The sequence below is a fragment of the Empidonax traillii genome, unplaced genomic scaffold (assembly GCF_003031625.1).
Source record: "Empidonax traillii isolate 1590-97213 ecotype Southwest subspecies unplaced genomic scaffold, ASM303162v1 scaffold451:size1465578, whole genome shotgun sequence".
NCBI lineage: Eukaryota > Metazoa > Chordata > Aves > Passeriformes > Tyrannidae > Empidonax > Empidonax traillii.
Window position 1 is genome coordinate 133,272 of NW_020955644.1, and position 13,782 is coordinate 147,053.

At 47.9% G+C, this 13,782-nt stretch overlaps 1 protein-coding gene across 1 annotated transcript; it reads left to right on the forward strand.

Moving 5' to 3' along the window:
• The first annotated feature begins 10,203 nt into the window (after positions 1–10,203).
• LOC114063134 (interleukin-20-like) lies at positions 10,204–13,418 on the forward strand. Its single transcript, XM_027895204.1, has 6 exons — positions 10,204–10,566; positions 11,114–11,290; positions 11,393–11,458; positions 11,889–12,041; positions 12,449–12,523; positions 12,631–13,418. The coding sequence occupies exons 2-6, from the start codon at positions 11,132–11,134 to the stop codon at positions 12,706–12,708; spliced, it is 531 nt and encodes a 176-aa protein (XP_027751005.1). The 5' UTR covers positions 10,204–10,566; positions 11,114–11,131; the 3' UTR covers positions 12,709–13,418.
• Positions 13,419–13,782: the final 364 nt, after the last annotated feature.

Here is a 13,782-nt window from a genome sequence, read left to right on the forward strand (position 1 = left end):
GTGGCAAGCTCAGAGGAAACAGCAGGGCAGCAGGATGCTGTTTCTTCACTAAAACAGAGGCCTTTGGGCAAATACTTTCCCCCTCAGTGTAGCACGAGGAAAGGTTTGTCCTGGGCGTCATCCTGGGCACCCTGCACTGGTGGGGCTGGGGGTTGGAAGTCCTCAGGGTCCCGTCCTCTGGAGCAGGGTGGCACCTCACCCTGCTTATTAAAGGGGCTTTTCTTATGTGGGCAAGTTTTTAGGTGGCAAATTTTTACTTTTTTTTTTTTTTTCTTGGTCCCTGTCATTGCTTTTGGGCAGAGGGACATTGTGCATTGTGTAACAACAACCCTGGAGGCATTTAGGGAATGACTGGACATGGCACTCAGTGCTCTGACCTGGCTGACAAGGTGGGGCTCAGTCACAGGTTGGACTTTATGATCTCAGAGATCTTTTCCAGCCTCAGTGATCCTGTGATTTTCTGCACTATCTGGACATAACCTTGGGGGAGGTCCCTTAGATTTCCAGACGGTCATAGTGCTGTGAATCTTTCTTTTCTTTTCAAAAACTCCCCATTCCTCATCCCTTCAGATGCCAGTGCCACTCTGAGGGAAGCAGAGCCTTGGTGGCCTTTCTTTCACCTTGGGCGAAGAACAGTTTTGAAGCGCTGGCATTTTCTCTCTCAGCAGCCCCATCACTGATGACTAACAGTTCCTGATGAAGCATCAACTGGACTGCCTGGTTGTGTTTTTTTTCAAGAATTTTTTTGCATGACGTTGGACATTTCACATCTGGAGACCTTGTGTCGGAATTTGCAACGTGACTCGCGTTGACCTCGACAGGTAAATCCCAAATTACTCTTTGGAAATTTAACCCGTGTCACTGGTTTGTCTTGGAACATGCAAGTGTCCAGAATAAGGTTAGTAATCATGACTTGGAGGCATTATTGTGACTGACTTCAATGGGACTTCTAATATGACATAAAGAGAGCCTTATATAAGAAGTTCTTAGAAAGTCCAGAACTTCCATTTGTTCTAAATCAAGCTGGAAGTGTCACATGAAAAAAATCAGGGGATGGAGACTTGTTCCCATCTGTAGATTCAGTATTTTGGTGATTAACTTCACTGAGAAATATTTGTGCTTTTGTAATTGCACACATCAAACTCACAGTATTTGGAATTCTTTTGCATCTTAAGGCAGAGACTGAGTAACAACTTTGTTTAAAACCCCGTCCTGGAATAGAGGAGTGAGATGTGCTTTATTCCCAGTTTTATGTGTATTTTTCCATTTTAAGTCACTCTGTGAAGGGTGTGCAGAGTTGTGGGTGAGGTCAGTGCTGCAAAGCAAACAGAGGTGTTATTATCCTTCATCTCTTCTATTTTCCCCCCGAAATCTGCTGATTTTCTGATGCTCACAGCCCTGTTTGTGTCCTTAGAGAAACCCATGGAGATCTCAGCGCTGGGGTTTCAGGAGTGAGGAGGGAGGATGGACGAGGTTGTCTCAGGTGAGTTTGCTTGCAGGTAAGTTAAGAGTGTAAAAACATGCAAATAACCCCCCTGAATATATGATCCATTACCCAAATACCACGTGCACTGCCTTTTTTTTTTTTTTTTTTTTTTTTGAGCTTTCTACAGAAGCAACTTTGAGCAACTCCTCCCTTGGGCAGCTCATTGCACAAGTGCTGCTTTGATGAGTTTCTTTTCTCTGGTTTTGGTATTACTGGGGGGCGTAGGGGGGGTGGGTGTTGGATCTTCTGGAGAACATTGACTTCGTCATGATTTAGCACCAACACCCTGACCCATAGCACAAAGTGTTTCTAGTGATGAGGGATCATAAGACAGAAACCAGGGTTATCACAGTTTGGGAAATGAGATAAGGTGAAGCTGCTGCTCGGAAGCACAAGGTCACCCTGGGGTGGGTTACAGAGCCAGCCTCGCTCACCTTCCACAGCAGCATCAGACCCTCGCCCTGGAGCCAACAACAGGCTGGGCCACTCACCCAGTGGGGTTTTGGGGTGGTTTTCTGTGCGGTGCCAGGCAGCTGACGCCGTGGGTTTGGAAATCCTGGGCTTTCTCTGCCACCCCGCAAGCCGCAGATAAAGCACGTGCCGTGGTTGGTGATGCTGCACGTGGTGGTGGGTCATGCCCCGTGCCCGAGGGATGCTGCAGCATCCCCAGGGCTGCCAGGGGATTTCCCACGTGCCCCCGCCGTCCTTCTGCTCCAAAAATCATCGGTGTGATTTTTTTTAATTAAAAAATGATCCATCGGATGTGCTTTCCGGAGGTTTCAGAGGCTTTTACAATGTGTTGCTTATAAGGTTCAACCTCCACGTGTTCACATCTCCCTTCTATTTTCTCTTTTTTTTCCTTTTTCCTCCCTTTTTTATTTATTTTTTTTTTTTAATAGGGAGAGCAGGTGATCCAACCTGGCTGTTTCCCCTGCCAGGTATCTTAATTACTTCCTCTTAATTACTGAGACCCAAAGACACCATGGTATCACAGAATGCTTTGAGTTGGAAGGTTATAGATCACTTATTTCCAACACCCCCCCCCCGCCATGAGGGCTGAACTTGAGTTATGAAAGCAGTAGAGTTCAGGCACTGATAAGCTATTCCTGAAATCCTCTTGCTCCCAGGGGCATGACCTGCTGCTCCCCACGGGAGCTGAGGTGTCTGCTCCACTTCTGCTCAGCACTGCTCTCCTTGAGCTTCCTCAGCCCTTCACCAGGGATTTATCTTTTTGGGGAAGTCTGAGGAAGATTTACTTCATTAACAGGATCAGGCACTTGTGACTATTTTGGTTATTGTTTTCCCTGTCTCTTCTGAAGGCTGTAATCAGGAAGTGGAAGATGAAGCTGAATGGTGGAAAACCCCTCTCACTGAAAATAGTGTTAAAAATAAGATTTAGGGAAAAAAAAAAAGAAAAAAAAAGAAGAAATTAAAAGATCTGAAGGGAACTTCCTCTGCTGGCTGTCCCTTGCCTGTCAGGAAAGATGGGCACTTCATCTGCCACTCCTCAGAAGTGGCCAGCAGTGTGTCTGCTGGAAACACAAAGCCAAATTAAAACCTTGCAATAGCCCTGATTTATATTTATGACTAAAAGGGGTTGTGCAGTGAGGAGGTGCACTGCAAGGGACCCAGTCTTCAGTTTGCCACTGAGATCACTGGTTAGCAGAAGGTCAGGCTGGTGGAGCCACATGTGCCAGGGTCAGGCAGAGCTTTGAAAGGGAATTAGTAAGAGGATAAACCTCTGGAAAAATTAGCCTTTCCTCCTAGCGTGGCTTTCCAAGAACTCGTGCCTAGAAGCAAACAGTGGCCAATTTTTCTGATTATTCTCATTTCCGCAGGTTGTGTCATCAAATAATGTGGGAATCAGTGGTGCCAAGTGGCTGTGAGGTGCCAGCCGTACCCCCTCCTGTCTTATTCCTGCTCTCCCTGTGCCCCAGAGCTGGAGCAGAGCTCCCCCAGTGCATCCCTGTGTGTTCACGTGCATCCAGCCCCAGTGAAACCAGCCTTGGTTGTGAAATTGAGGCGGGCACAAATAAAACCCGGCCAAAAACCGAAACCCAGCCCCGAGAGCGTCGTGAATCCACAGCCAATTTACTGAAACACAAGTTTCAGTTTTGGTGAAAGCAAAATCTATGACAGCTCTGCCTGCCCATTGGAGTGATTCATTTGCTCCCCAGAGAATTCAAAAAGGGAGCTGATGGCAGCGAGCTCTCGGTTTCTCCTCTGTCAGGCCTCATTTATTGCCTGCACTGTCAGCACATTTCACCCTCGGGGGCAAACCCCAGGGGCTGTGTGGGACAGCTGGATCCATCACCTGCTCCAGCCTGAGCCAAAGCCTGGTTTTCTGTCAAAGGGCACTTGGGAATATGGTTTGGGGGTGATTATGGTTACGGCTGATGGTTGGACTAGTTGATCTTGACGGTCTCTTCCAACCTGGATGATTCTGTGAAACGTCCTGCCTGACTTTAGCTGTCACACCAGGCTTTAGCTCTTCCAAACACAAGGATGGGAGGAATGCAGGAGCTGGGTGATGGGTACGTGCATCTCAGCAGACCTTGCCCTGGCATCTGCCACGAGCTGCCCAGAGCCCAGTGCTGGTCCCTGCAGTGTTGGTGCTGTTGGTGTGTCGTTGCTCCCAGTGACAGCCACTGGAGCTTTGAATGTGGTGGATGTTTCTCTTCCCTTCTGAGAATAATCTGGAAAATCTGGAAAGCCACCCCATGCAAAGCTCTGGCTTGTGGAGGGGGGGGATATTTCACCACAAAGCAGCCCCTGTGGCTCCTTCACAGTAAAGTCTTTGCTCTGCTGGGAGTGCAGATGGTCAGCCCTGGTAACTCTGGCACGTGTTCTGTTCTGCAGGAATTATTGTTCTTTGTGAATCTCCTTGTGCTGCAGGCAGCACCTGATAACCAGCACTGTTTTCTGTGACTCTTGAGCTGAATCTCCAAATTAAGAACTTCAGCTTTGGTTTTCTAAATATTGACAAGTCTTCTCCCAAGGCAGAATCCCTACCCTTGGAATCAGCTATTTTCTTCGATTTTGGTTAATTTTATTTTTGTCTCCTCTTTGGTTCCCTGTCTCTTTCAGACTGGCCACTTTCCAAGGGGCAAACTTGCTCTATCCACAGTGTAACCCAGTGTCCATGGGAGCCTGAGACTGCCCAGAACAAGTGGAGCAACCTGATGCCTGGTAATGTGAATTATGATTGCGGCGCTAAATATAAGAGATTAAAAAAAAAAAAAAAAAAGTTTAAAATTAGAAGCAGGCAGAGTAAACAAGTGTAAATTCTGCAGGGAAGATGTGCATGGGGGCTTCTTGTGGCTTTGAAAAGTGGAAGTTTGATTTGCTCAGAGCACTTTTCATATTCACTGATCGCAGCTCTCTCCCTCGGAAAGACCTTTCAAGAAAGTTTCGTTTCTTGGTGAAATGTTGGTCCTCCCAACAGGGGCACTTCTCAGGCAGGTCCTCACTGCACTTCAGCAGTTTCTGTACATGGGTATTGCATGCTCTAAGAGCAGACCCACTGCTAATATATCAGATGGCCACATCAAAAAGCTTCTGAAACCACCTGGAAACTGCAAAAGCCTCCATTCATTAAGCCCGTGTTTAACCTCGTTGGCAGATTTGAGTCTGAAATACTCACACACATTTGGAGGCTGGTGCAAATCTTGCCATGGGGTGTTGGGCTTTACACTGTCCTCTCCTGGGTCCTTCCGTTCACCTACAAAGGCAGGGAAGTTCTTTTCAGGCAACTGTGCCTCAATTTTTGCCGAAATAACCAATTTTCTTTGCGTGGTGGGGGAAAAAATGTAAAAAAACCCAATATGATCTGCCCTTGAGCTGTAATTATTTAACTCTAAAGACATGAAATATTCATTTCCCTTTGGGGAAGATGCCATTTGCGATAACCAAAATGTGAGTTCACGTTTTATCGAAGCAGGGGAAACAAGTATCTAACCTTCAACACCCGCCACCCCGGTGACTAAATCGATGGTTTTCTGCAGAAGAGGTGCCAATGTACAAGATCCTCCACCACGCTTTTCCTCTTCCACAAAGGTGAGTCTTAAAAGGTGGAGGGAAAAAAAAAAAACTAAGAACCCCCTTTTTTAGCCTCTTTGGGTGAAATCCTGCCTTGGCAGCGGTGCTGCCACGGGTGAGTCACAGCGACGAGTGTCGCATCTGCTCCGTGAGGGCGGTGGCTGGGACGGTGGCATTTGCTGTGACGTGCAGCCCTGCACAGCTGGGAGCTGGCCATGACCAAGGACAGCCCAGTGAGGACGAGGTGACCCCAAGGTCACCCACAGCAGGGGGGTGGTGCTCCCTGGGGAACACGGCAGTGTCCCCTTTCTGGTGAGTCGTGCCCCTGGGGACATCCTGGGCTGGGCTGTTGGTAACACACAGTGGCAGGAAGAGCCCCCAGGGGACAATCACGGGTGACGCCCTAAATCAAGGTGCTTCACCCCATGGTTTTGGGATGAGGGACATTGTCCAGGCTCTCCCAAAGTCCTGGGAAAGGAGATGCTCTGCCCGTGAGGGGAGGTCCTAAAGCTGCTGGGTATCCTGGGCAAGTGTGAGCCACTTGGGAAGGGATCCTGGAAACCAACCTGAGCTTTGGCTCCCTTGGTTTTGGGCATCTCTTGGGCTTGGCTGAATAAAAATCACATTTCCTTAAGCCGAGCCGTGCTCAGCCTGTTGCTCCCTGCGAGGCAGCGCTCAATTGTTTGATTTTCAGAATTGTTCTGGTGGTTATGGTTAGAAAACGTGACTGAGGAGAGGGAACACGATGTACCACACCTCTCAGCCGATAACTCCTCGCAGAGTTTTCTGAGTCATTTGTTGAGTTTACCGAGAAAAACACTTTTTGTACTTCTGTCAGCAGCACTGCAGAGCTGGGGCTGGGCGAGGGCAGGGCAGGCAGTCCCGGCCTGGCTCTCTGCCCTTTAACAAGCTGCATTAATAAGAGGGGGAAAAGCAGAAGAGCAGTCTGATTGTCAGGGCTGGGAGAGGGCGTTTCCATCACGAAGAGAAAAGGGTGTCATTGAGGAGCTCATGGAAAGAGTGACGTTGGGACCGGTGACATCTGTGGGGTGCTGGTGTCAGTCCCTGGGTTCAGGAGGATCGTGATAGATCAGCACTTGTTCAAATGAGGTTTTGGCTCTGGATTGCTTGACAATTAAACTTTGACTTTTAAGGTGCTGAGAACTGCTCCGAGCTGCAGCACAGCACCACCCTGCAGTCCACCTTCCCGTTAACTCCCAGCTATGATAAGGTTGGGGCTGGTTCAGAATTTACCCCACTGCAAGTGTGTAAGAAGTTGCTCCAGTGCATAAAAACCAAGTGGAAACATTTTCCTCTGCCTGTGGAGCAGTAATTACACTCCTTTGACAGGGGTTTTGATGAGCAAGAGTATTACAAGGAGTGGTGTAACATCCTAGAAGTACTTTTGTTTCAAGTGGCCAAGTTGGATATTGCAGATCTTTTCCTGAAGGATAAGAGGAATTGTTCCTGAGTTCAGATAGTGTTGCTGGATGTTGTTATTAAGGTTTAATTTTTCCCTTTATTAAAACTTCTGGCAGCATTTCCATCACTCACGTTCTCTAGCTCCAGGGATCTCTGTACAAACCATTATCACCCTCATATCTGAAACAATGGTTTACCTAAGGCTGCTGTGAAATATGAGCGATGACAAAGAATGACAAACCAAGGCTGGGCTGTAGAGTGTTATCAGAACTTCTTGTTGCATGAAACTGCATTGAAATGCACTATTGAAACCAGTGCCTTATCACTCTGAAACCCTTTACTGGAAATCTGATGTTGAGCGTGTTGTGGGATCGGTCCTTGACAGCAGATCCTTGAGATCAGAACAGTTTGATGATATACTTTTAAGGATTTTTTTTTTTTTTTAAGAATAAAACAAAACCTAATTGAAATGAATGAAGTTGAAGTTGGGTCAGGGCTGGACCAGGCAGCAGTAACTCTGGATGAGTGGGGTGCACAGGGAGGGCTCCCCCGCCCCGCTCTGGAGCAGGGCTGGGAGCTGCTGCTGAATTTCCCAACATAGCCGGTGATTAAGTGTCTCGTCTCCTGTCACACTCCCGGGCTGTCCAGGACTGTCTGCTCTGTTAGTCACTCCGTTTGTCCCCAACAGCCTGGTGCGTTTTGCCGCTGTGGGGATGTTCCGTTGCCACAGCAGCGGTGCCAGCTCTGCACGGTGACAGCTCTGCAAGGCAGGAGGAGCCTCAAACATCCGAGAGCCGGCGGAGGATGCTTCGAGGGTTATTTTCCAGCTGCTCTGGGGCCATTCCCTTCGACCCTGCGAGCCCCTTTTGTGCCTTTTTGAGTTCACCGCAGGCAGATGCCGGACGTGCAGGAGCTGTGCCGCTCACCACGCGCTTTGCATCGATGATTTCTGAGATAAGCTAATGACACACGGGGCTTAGTTTTATTTCCCTAGCACGGTGGCAGCTGGCTCACAACCCTCTCTCTGCTGCCTTTGCTTGTTCTTTGGGCTGTAACTACTTTTTAGTGTGCCCTGTCATAACGTGCCTGCCAGAAAATCCCGAGGGAGGAGCCCTCCCCCGTTAGCCGGAGTTGCCTGGAAGTGTTCCTGGGGAGAGGATCACTTTCCTGCTCGCTTCCAATGCTGCAGTACCCAAAAAAAAGTTTAACTGTTCTGAGAGTGCCTGGGGGGGTCGCTTCCCATTTTACTGTCTGAGCTCATCTGCAGCGTCACATGGCTGAGTTTCAGAAGTCCCTATTTCTCTTCTTCCTCTTCCTTCCCAGAGCAAATGAGAAATGGTTTTCATTGTTTCACTGAGGGTATTTTCATGTTGCTATGGTTGGCAGGTAGGTGGGAGCCAGGTGATTTGCTTCCATCAGGACTTGGCCTGATGCATGCTGATGGCTTTAAATTGGAAGAGAGGAGGTTTAGAGTGGGTATTGGGAAGAAATTGCTCCTTGTGAGGGTGGTGAAGCCCTGGCACAGGTTGCCCAGAGAAGCTGTGGCTGCCCCATCCTGGAAGTGTCCAAGGCCAGGTTGGATGGGGCTTAGAGCAACCTGGGCTGGTGGAAGGTGTCCCTGCCCATGGCAGGAGATGGAATCAGATGACCTATAAGGTCCCTTCCAACCCAAACCATTCTATGATCCCTGCTGATACCATCATATCTGCTCTGAAAAGTGAGGCTTTGGACCTCCCCCCGATCCAGCACTTGAGGTAATCCATCCCCATCGTTGCACATATACTGAAAATCAAAAATGAGAATGTCTCTGGATTGTCCCCCACCCTGACGTGGTTTTTCCTCCTCCTTGCCTTTGTGGTGAGGGTCCCACTGTTGCCTCTGCTTTACAAATGGTCAGTGACAGGACAGAGAGGCTGAGGGACACTCAGCCAGGACTGTGCAGAGGTCTGTGGCAAGGCCCTGGACCTTGATAACACAACATTTCCCTCCTGTTCCCATATCACCCCCAAATCTCCTCCTGGCAGTCTTTAACCCACGGCTCTTCCTTGCCTGCTGGCACTTGGCTGGCCCACTGTGAGCTCCAGTTCAGTTACCAAAAGGAAAAAAAAAAAAATGAAAAGAAATCCCTTTTTGTCATCTGCCATTTACATAATGAAGTAAGAACTCCCTGCCTCTTCCCTTGTTTCCTCATCCAGGCTGGGTGTGCACCGGGCCCCCGGGAATGCTGCTGCTGCCACTTCCTCCACTCCAGGCAAAACTTTGGCTGCAGTTACAGGCAGCAGCTGGGAACTGGGGGAGGAAGGCAGGGATTAACAGCCCTGTGCTTTCACAGATCCCCTCCAACACCTCAGCAAGGGCGCATGCAACCTGCTGCAGATTTGGACCTGCCCTTTGGCTGATTTACAGGGTGAAGGCGCAGTGGGAGGGAGGCATGTTGGGTGCATTTGGGGCAGTTTCAGCAGCACTCTGTGCAATACTGTGACTAGCCTGGGCATAAAATCCATTTGCCTAGTCTCCCCTGGTGATGGATGTATGCTGGGTTATCAATAAATTAGTCAGCCAGCAAAACTGTGTAGAACAGCCCTGGCCCACAGGCAGTGGCACAAGATACACCTGCACTGCAAGAGGTGCACGCTGGGGCTGCTGCTCTCAGTGGGAACCTTCTCTGGAGGTTGGCTGTGGCATTAAAGGGGTGATTTTACCTCCTCCCATGTCCTGTAAATCAACCTGACCATCCTTCCTGGATCTGAAATGCTGGTGGGAGAATGTCTGGTCTGCTGGAGGACCTTGGCTGCATCGGTTTTGCTCAGCAGTGAAAGCTTGGGGTGGGATACTCATAGCTCGTTATTTTGCTGCTGGGCTGGTGAACTTTGAGAAACTGGAGTGAAATTCCTGTCCCTCTGCAGGGTGACACCTTTGGACTGTGCATAACCATCACCAAAGTCACCTGTGGCCCTGGAAACCAAGAGACTTCTTCTGCCACCAAGGAGGGAGCTGAGCCATCCAAAATACCTGACCCTGTGTACCTGTGCTCCGAACACCACGGTGCAGATCAGTGTCCACCCACCTGAGGAGCGAGACTTGGGAGCAGAATTCCCTGAACCTGGCAGGGGAAGGCCAGGATAATGATGGAGAAATGTCTGGACAACTTCCTGAGTCTCAGCACTTCTAGCAGTGCACCTTGTCCAGTGCCAGAAGCCCTGGGGTGTTCGGACCACGGGGTGATGCCACTCAACTTCCCACATCCCAAACCAGGAAGGCACTTGGTGGCATTGGCTCCATGCTGGGGAAGCCCCCGAGCTGGGCATTTTAGGGATGTAACCCCCACGATGGTCCCTCCTTTTGGTCACATCCTTCTTCCCGAATGAAAGATGACGCAGCAATGCCAAGATTTCCCGCCTCCGTAGGTGAGGGAAACACCTGTGGGGGAGAGAGCTGGTCCCTTTCACTGCTCATTAATTCAGTAAATTACAAAGGGAAATACATGCCGGGAAAAGCAAGAAAAATCCCAAAAGTTAATCCAAGAGTTATTTCCTCCTGGTACCGGGATAAAAACATGCTCTTCGGAGCTCTCCGGGTCAGACACCGTCGACACAGGTGAACCCACACCAAGGAACAAGGTAAAACACTGATTTTTATCCTTTTGCTCTATGTGCTCGTGGGTTTTTCCTTGTATTCTTATAAAGTGTCTCTGAAATAGTTTTTTTCATTAATAACCTTAATTTTCAGTGCTAGTAGAACTTGTGTTTGAACTGCTATTCCTGAGGGAAAGCGATTTCCTTTGGGATCAGACTTTGGAACATTTCAGTCGCAGTTACCTCCTGCTGCTTCTGAGTTAGTAGATTTTAAAAATTTAATATATATCTGTATTTATTTTAAGAAGAACTATGTCTATTTACATGCAATTTCTTTTACTGGCATTTTACTTATTTTTCCTTGTTTTCTCTTGGGCTCTTCTGTTAAATATTTGAGTTTGTTTGATTTTTTTTTTTTTCTCTTCACATGGAGAGTAAAAAAAAAAAGAAATTATTAAGAGGTGCTACCCGGGGTGGGTTTTTTAATACAGATGTACATTACAAGTGCTATATAAAATAGGTATGTTTTCATATGCATCCCAGTTGTGTTATTTAGGAAAGGTAATGAGTCAATACTGTTTCCCTTGAGCAGGTCTCCTAAGCAGCTGAAATGAAGGGATCCCACTTGTTCCTCTGCCTCTTCTCCATGTCCTGTTGGGTGGATCTGACACCGACAGCTGGGAACAAAATCCTCCACTTTGGAGCCTGCAGGGTTTCAATGAGCATGACAGAGATTAGGGCTGGTTTCACAGCAATTAAAGCCAATATTGTAAGTATTCCTCCAGGCTCTTGTGGAGCTGGGGAAGCTCTTTAGTTGGAAGCTCCCAAAGCCCCTCTGGAACCTTCCCCATCTCTGTGCCCTCCTTTGCAGCAAGCAAGAGACCCCATCAGGACCCTGAGCATCTTGTCCCATCCACACTCCCTGCACAAGGTTAACGTAAGTGTCCTTGGGTGGAAAACCCTTAAAGAATCCAAAAGCAAAGGAATGTGGTCTTGGGAGGTGCATTATATTACAAATAAGAGTTTTTCAGCTCTCTCACACCCTGAAGTGCTGGGTACAGGCCACTGCTTCAGGTCTCAGCTTCTAATACCCAGCTACAAAATCAGCTCTTTGTTTTGTTGACTCTCTGAGATTTGCTGAGGATGGATCTCCTGGAAAAGCAGTCTAAAATAACTTCATATATATATATATATTAGCAGCATAAATCAAGCAGCAATGAAGAAGCTTTATATGAGTTAAAATCCCCCTCTGTGCTCATCTACAATGTGTTTCCTCTTAGAGGTGGTTTATTCTAGAGGGGGGCTTGGTGACTGCAGGTTTATAACCCTTTGGAAGACCTTTTAAAAAATGAAATTCATTCTTCAAGTCTTCAGACAGATGCTGCATGACCCATCACCTCTTCAACTTCTACGTGGACAAGGTTTTCAAGCACTGCAAGACGGAGGATTCGTACGTGAACCGAAAAATCAGCAGCATCGCCAACTCCTTCCTCAGCACGAAGAGGAAACTGGGGCAGTGTGTAAGCCTTGTCTCTCGCTGCAGTTTAACTTCATCTGTTAGTGTTTGGTGTATAAACAAACCCAAGAGCTTTATAAAGTTCAAAGTCTTTATTTATACAAATGGTTTCAACAGGAACACAAAGCAGTGTGATGTGAAGAGCGTGTCTGGCCGCTGAGAGATTTCTGTGCTTGCCCACTCGCCAGCAAACAAAACTCCCACGTTAGTCCTCAAGGATAATATTTATCTTGTCCCTGAGTCTGTCAAGTAAACTGTTCTTAGCTGAAGTCTGATTCAGGGACCTGCAGCCTTTCCCACAGTTTCACAAGGTCTCAGTTCTATAATTCACAGCAGAGTTAGAAACTGAACTATTATTTTTAAATGTAACTCCTCAAACTAATGAATTTATCTTATTTTATTTTTTTCTAGCATGAACAAAATCAGTGCGTGTGTGGGCAGGAATCCACCGAGAAATTTAGGCAAATACTTGCAAACTACGAAGGGGTGAGTTGGTGCCTGAGTCTGGTGATTAACACAGATAATTGGATCCCCTTTACGTGGGTTTGTACTCAGTATCTGTGCTCACAACTTGTTCCTTTATCCCATTCCAGCTGAATGTCACATCTGCAGCAATGAAGTCCCTGGGTGAGCTGGACATCCTGTTAGACTGGATGGAGAAATCTCCTTAGGGAGAGGGAGGCATCAACAACCCACCAGGGCCGGGGCTGATGGAGCTGCTGGGACCTTGCACACCCCAGTGATGAGAGGGACAACAGTGTCCTGTATCTGTGCAGCTCCTCACCCATTCCATCTGGGTTCAGTCAGACACAGAGTGCTTTGCTAGCCAGGCACATCAGTGAAGGCACCAACAGAGCCTTCATGAAGATGGAAATAACGAGTTTGATTAAATCAGCGCTGCCCTTGCTTAGCTGGCTTCCATCAAAGGATGCTCCAAGGGAAAAAAAACCTCAAAGGGTTTCTCTTGCCAGCAAGACATAAGCTGTGATCATGTAATAAAATTGTTGTCTAAGTTATAAATTTTCTGTGTAGGGAATGTATATTCATGCAGGAAATGTGCATTTGTGAGTGCTGAGTGCTGGCTGGAAGGACTCTGGTGCAGTTGGTGTTGCATAAACCTGGGCTCAGTCTCAAGGGGCTGCTGCCACTGGTGGATCTGGCTGAAACCAGGTGCACAGTGTGAGAAATGCTTCCAAGAATAGGTCCTAGAAGGTGTGTGAGGCCTTAGAAATCTGCCTTTCCTTCTGAGATATTTTCTGCCTTATCAGTAAAAAAAGTTTCTGTGCAAGATATGTGGTTGCTGAACAGAGAAAGGCTCTTGTGTGTGTTGTGCAATTTACTGACACTCAGGAGTGAGTTTTGTGGAAATTGGTTGCAATGACTAAGTAAACCCCACTCGAAACTGTGCTGTCAGAATTCTGAGGAATTATGTGATTCTTGGTGGTAAAACTTTCTGAGCTCACTGTGGTGCCCTTGCACAGCAGGTACTGCCACTCCAGCATCCCAGGGGTGCCAGAATGGCCAAAGCTTAGACCTCAGTGACACTAAATCCCCCCCCAGACTGTCCCCAAGACAATTTTTAGTGTGCACTATGTGTAGCTCTGGTCTGTTTTCACTCATTTTGGGCTCGTTTAGCCACCAGAACCTGCACCCACACTGCTGGAACCCACTGCATGCTCTAAATCCCTTTTCCACTGTGTTTTCCCACACGGTGTTAGTACAAATGCTGCTGTAGCAGCTGACAG

Excerpts from the sequence above, each read along its gene's own strand:
- LOC114063134 (XM_027895204.1), top strand. The coding sequence starts at position 11,132 with ATGAAGGGATCCCACTTGTTCCTCTGCCTCTTCTCCATGTCCTGTTGG. Across the intron at positions 11,291-11,392 it reads CAGCAATTAAAGCCAATATT|CAAGCAAGAGACCCCATCAG; the intron begins GTAAGTATTCCT and ends CCTCCTTTGCAG. Across the intron at positions 12,524-12,630 it reads TACTTGCAAACTACGAAGGG|CTGAATGTCACATCTGCAGC; the intron begins GTGAGTTGGTGC and ends ATCCCATTCCAG.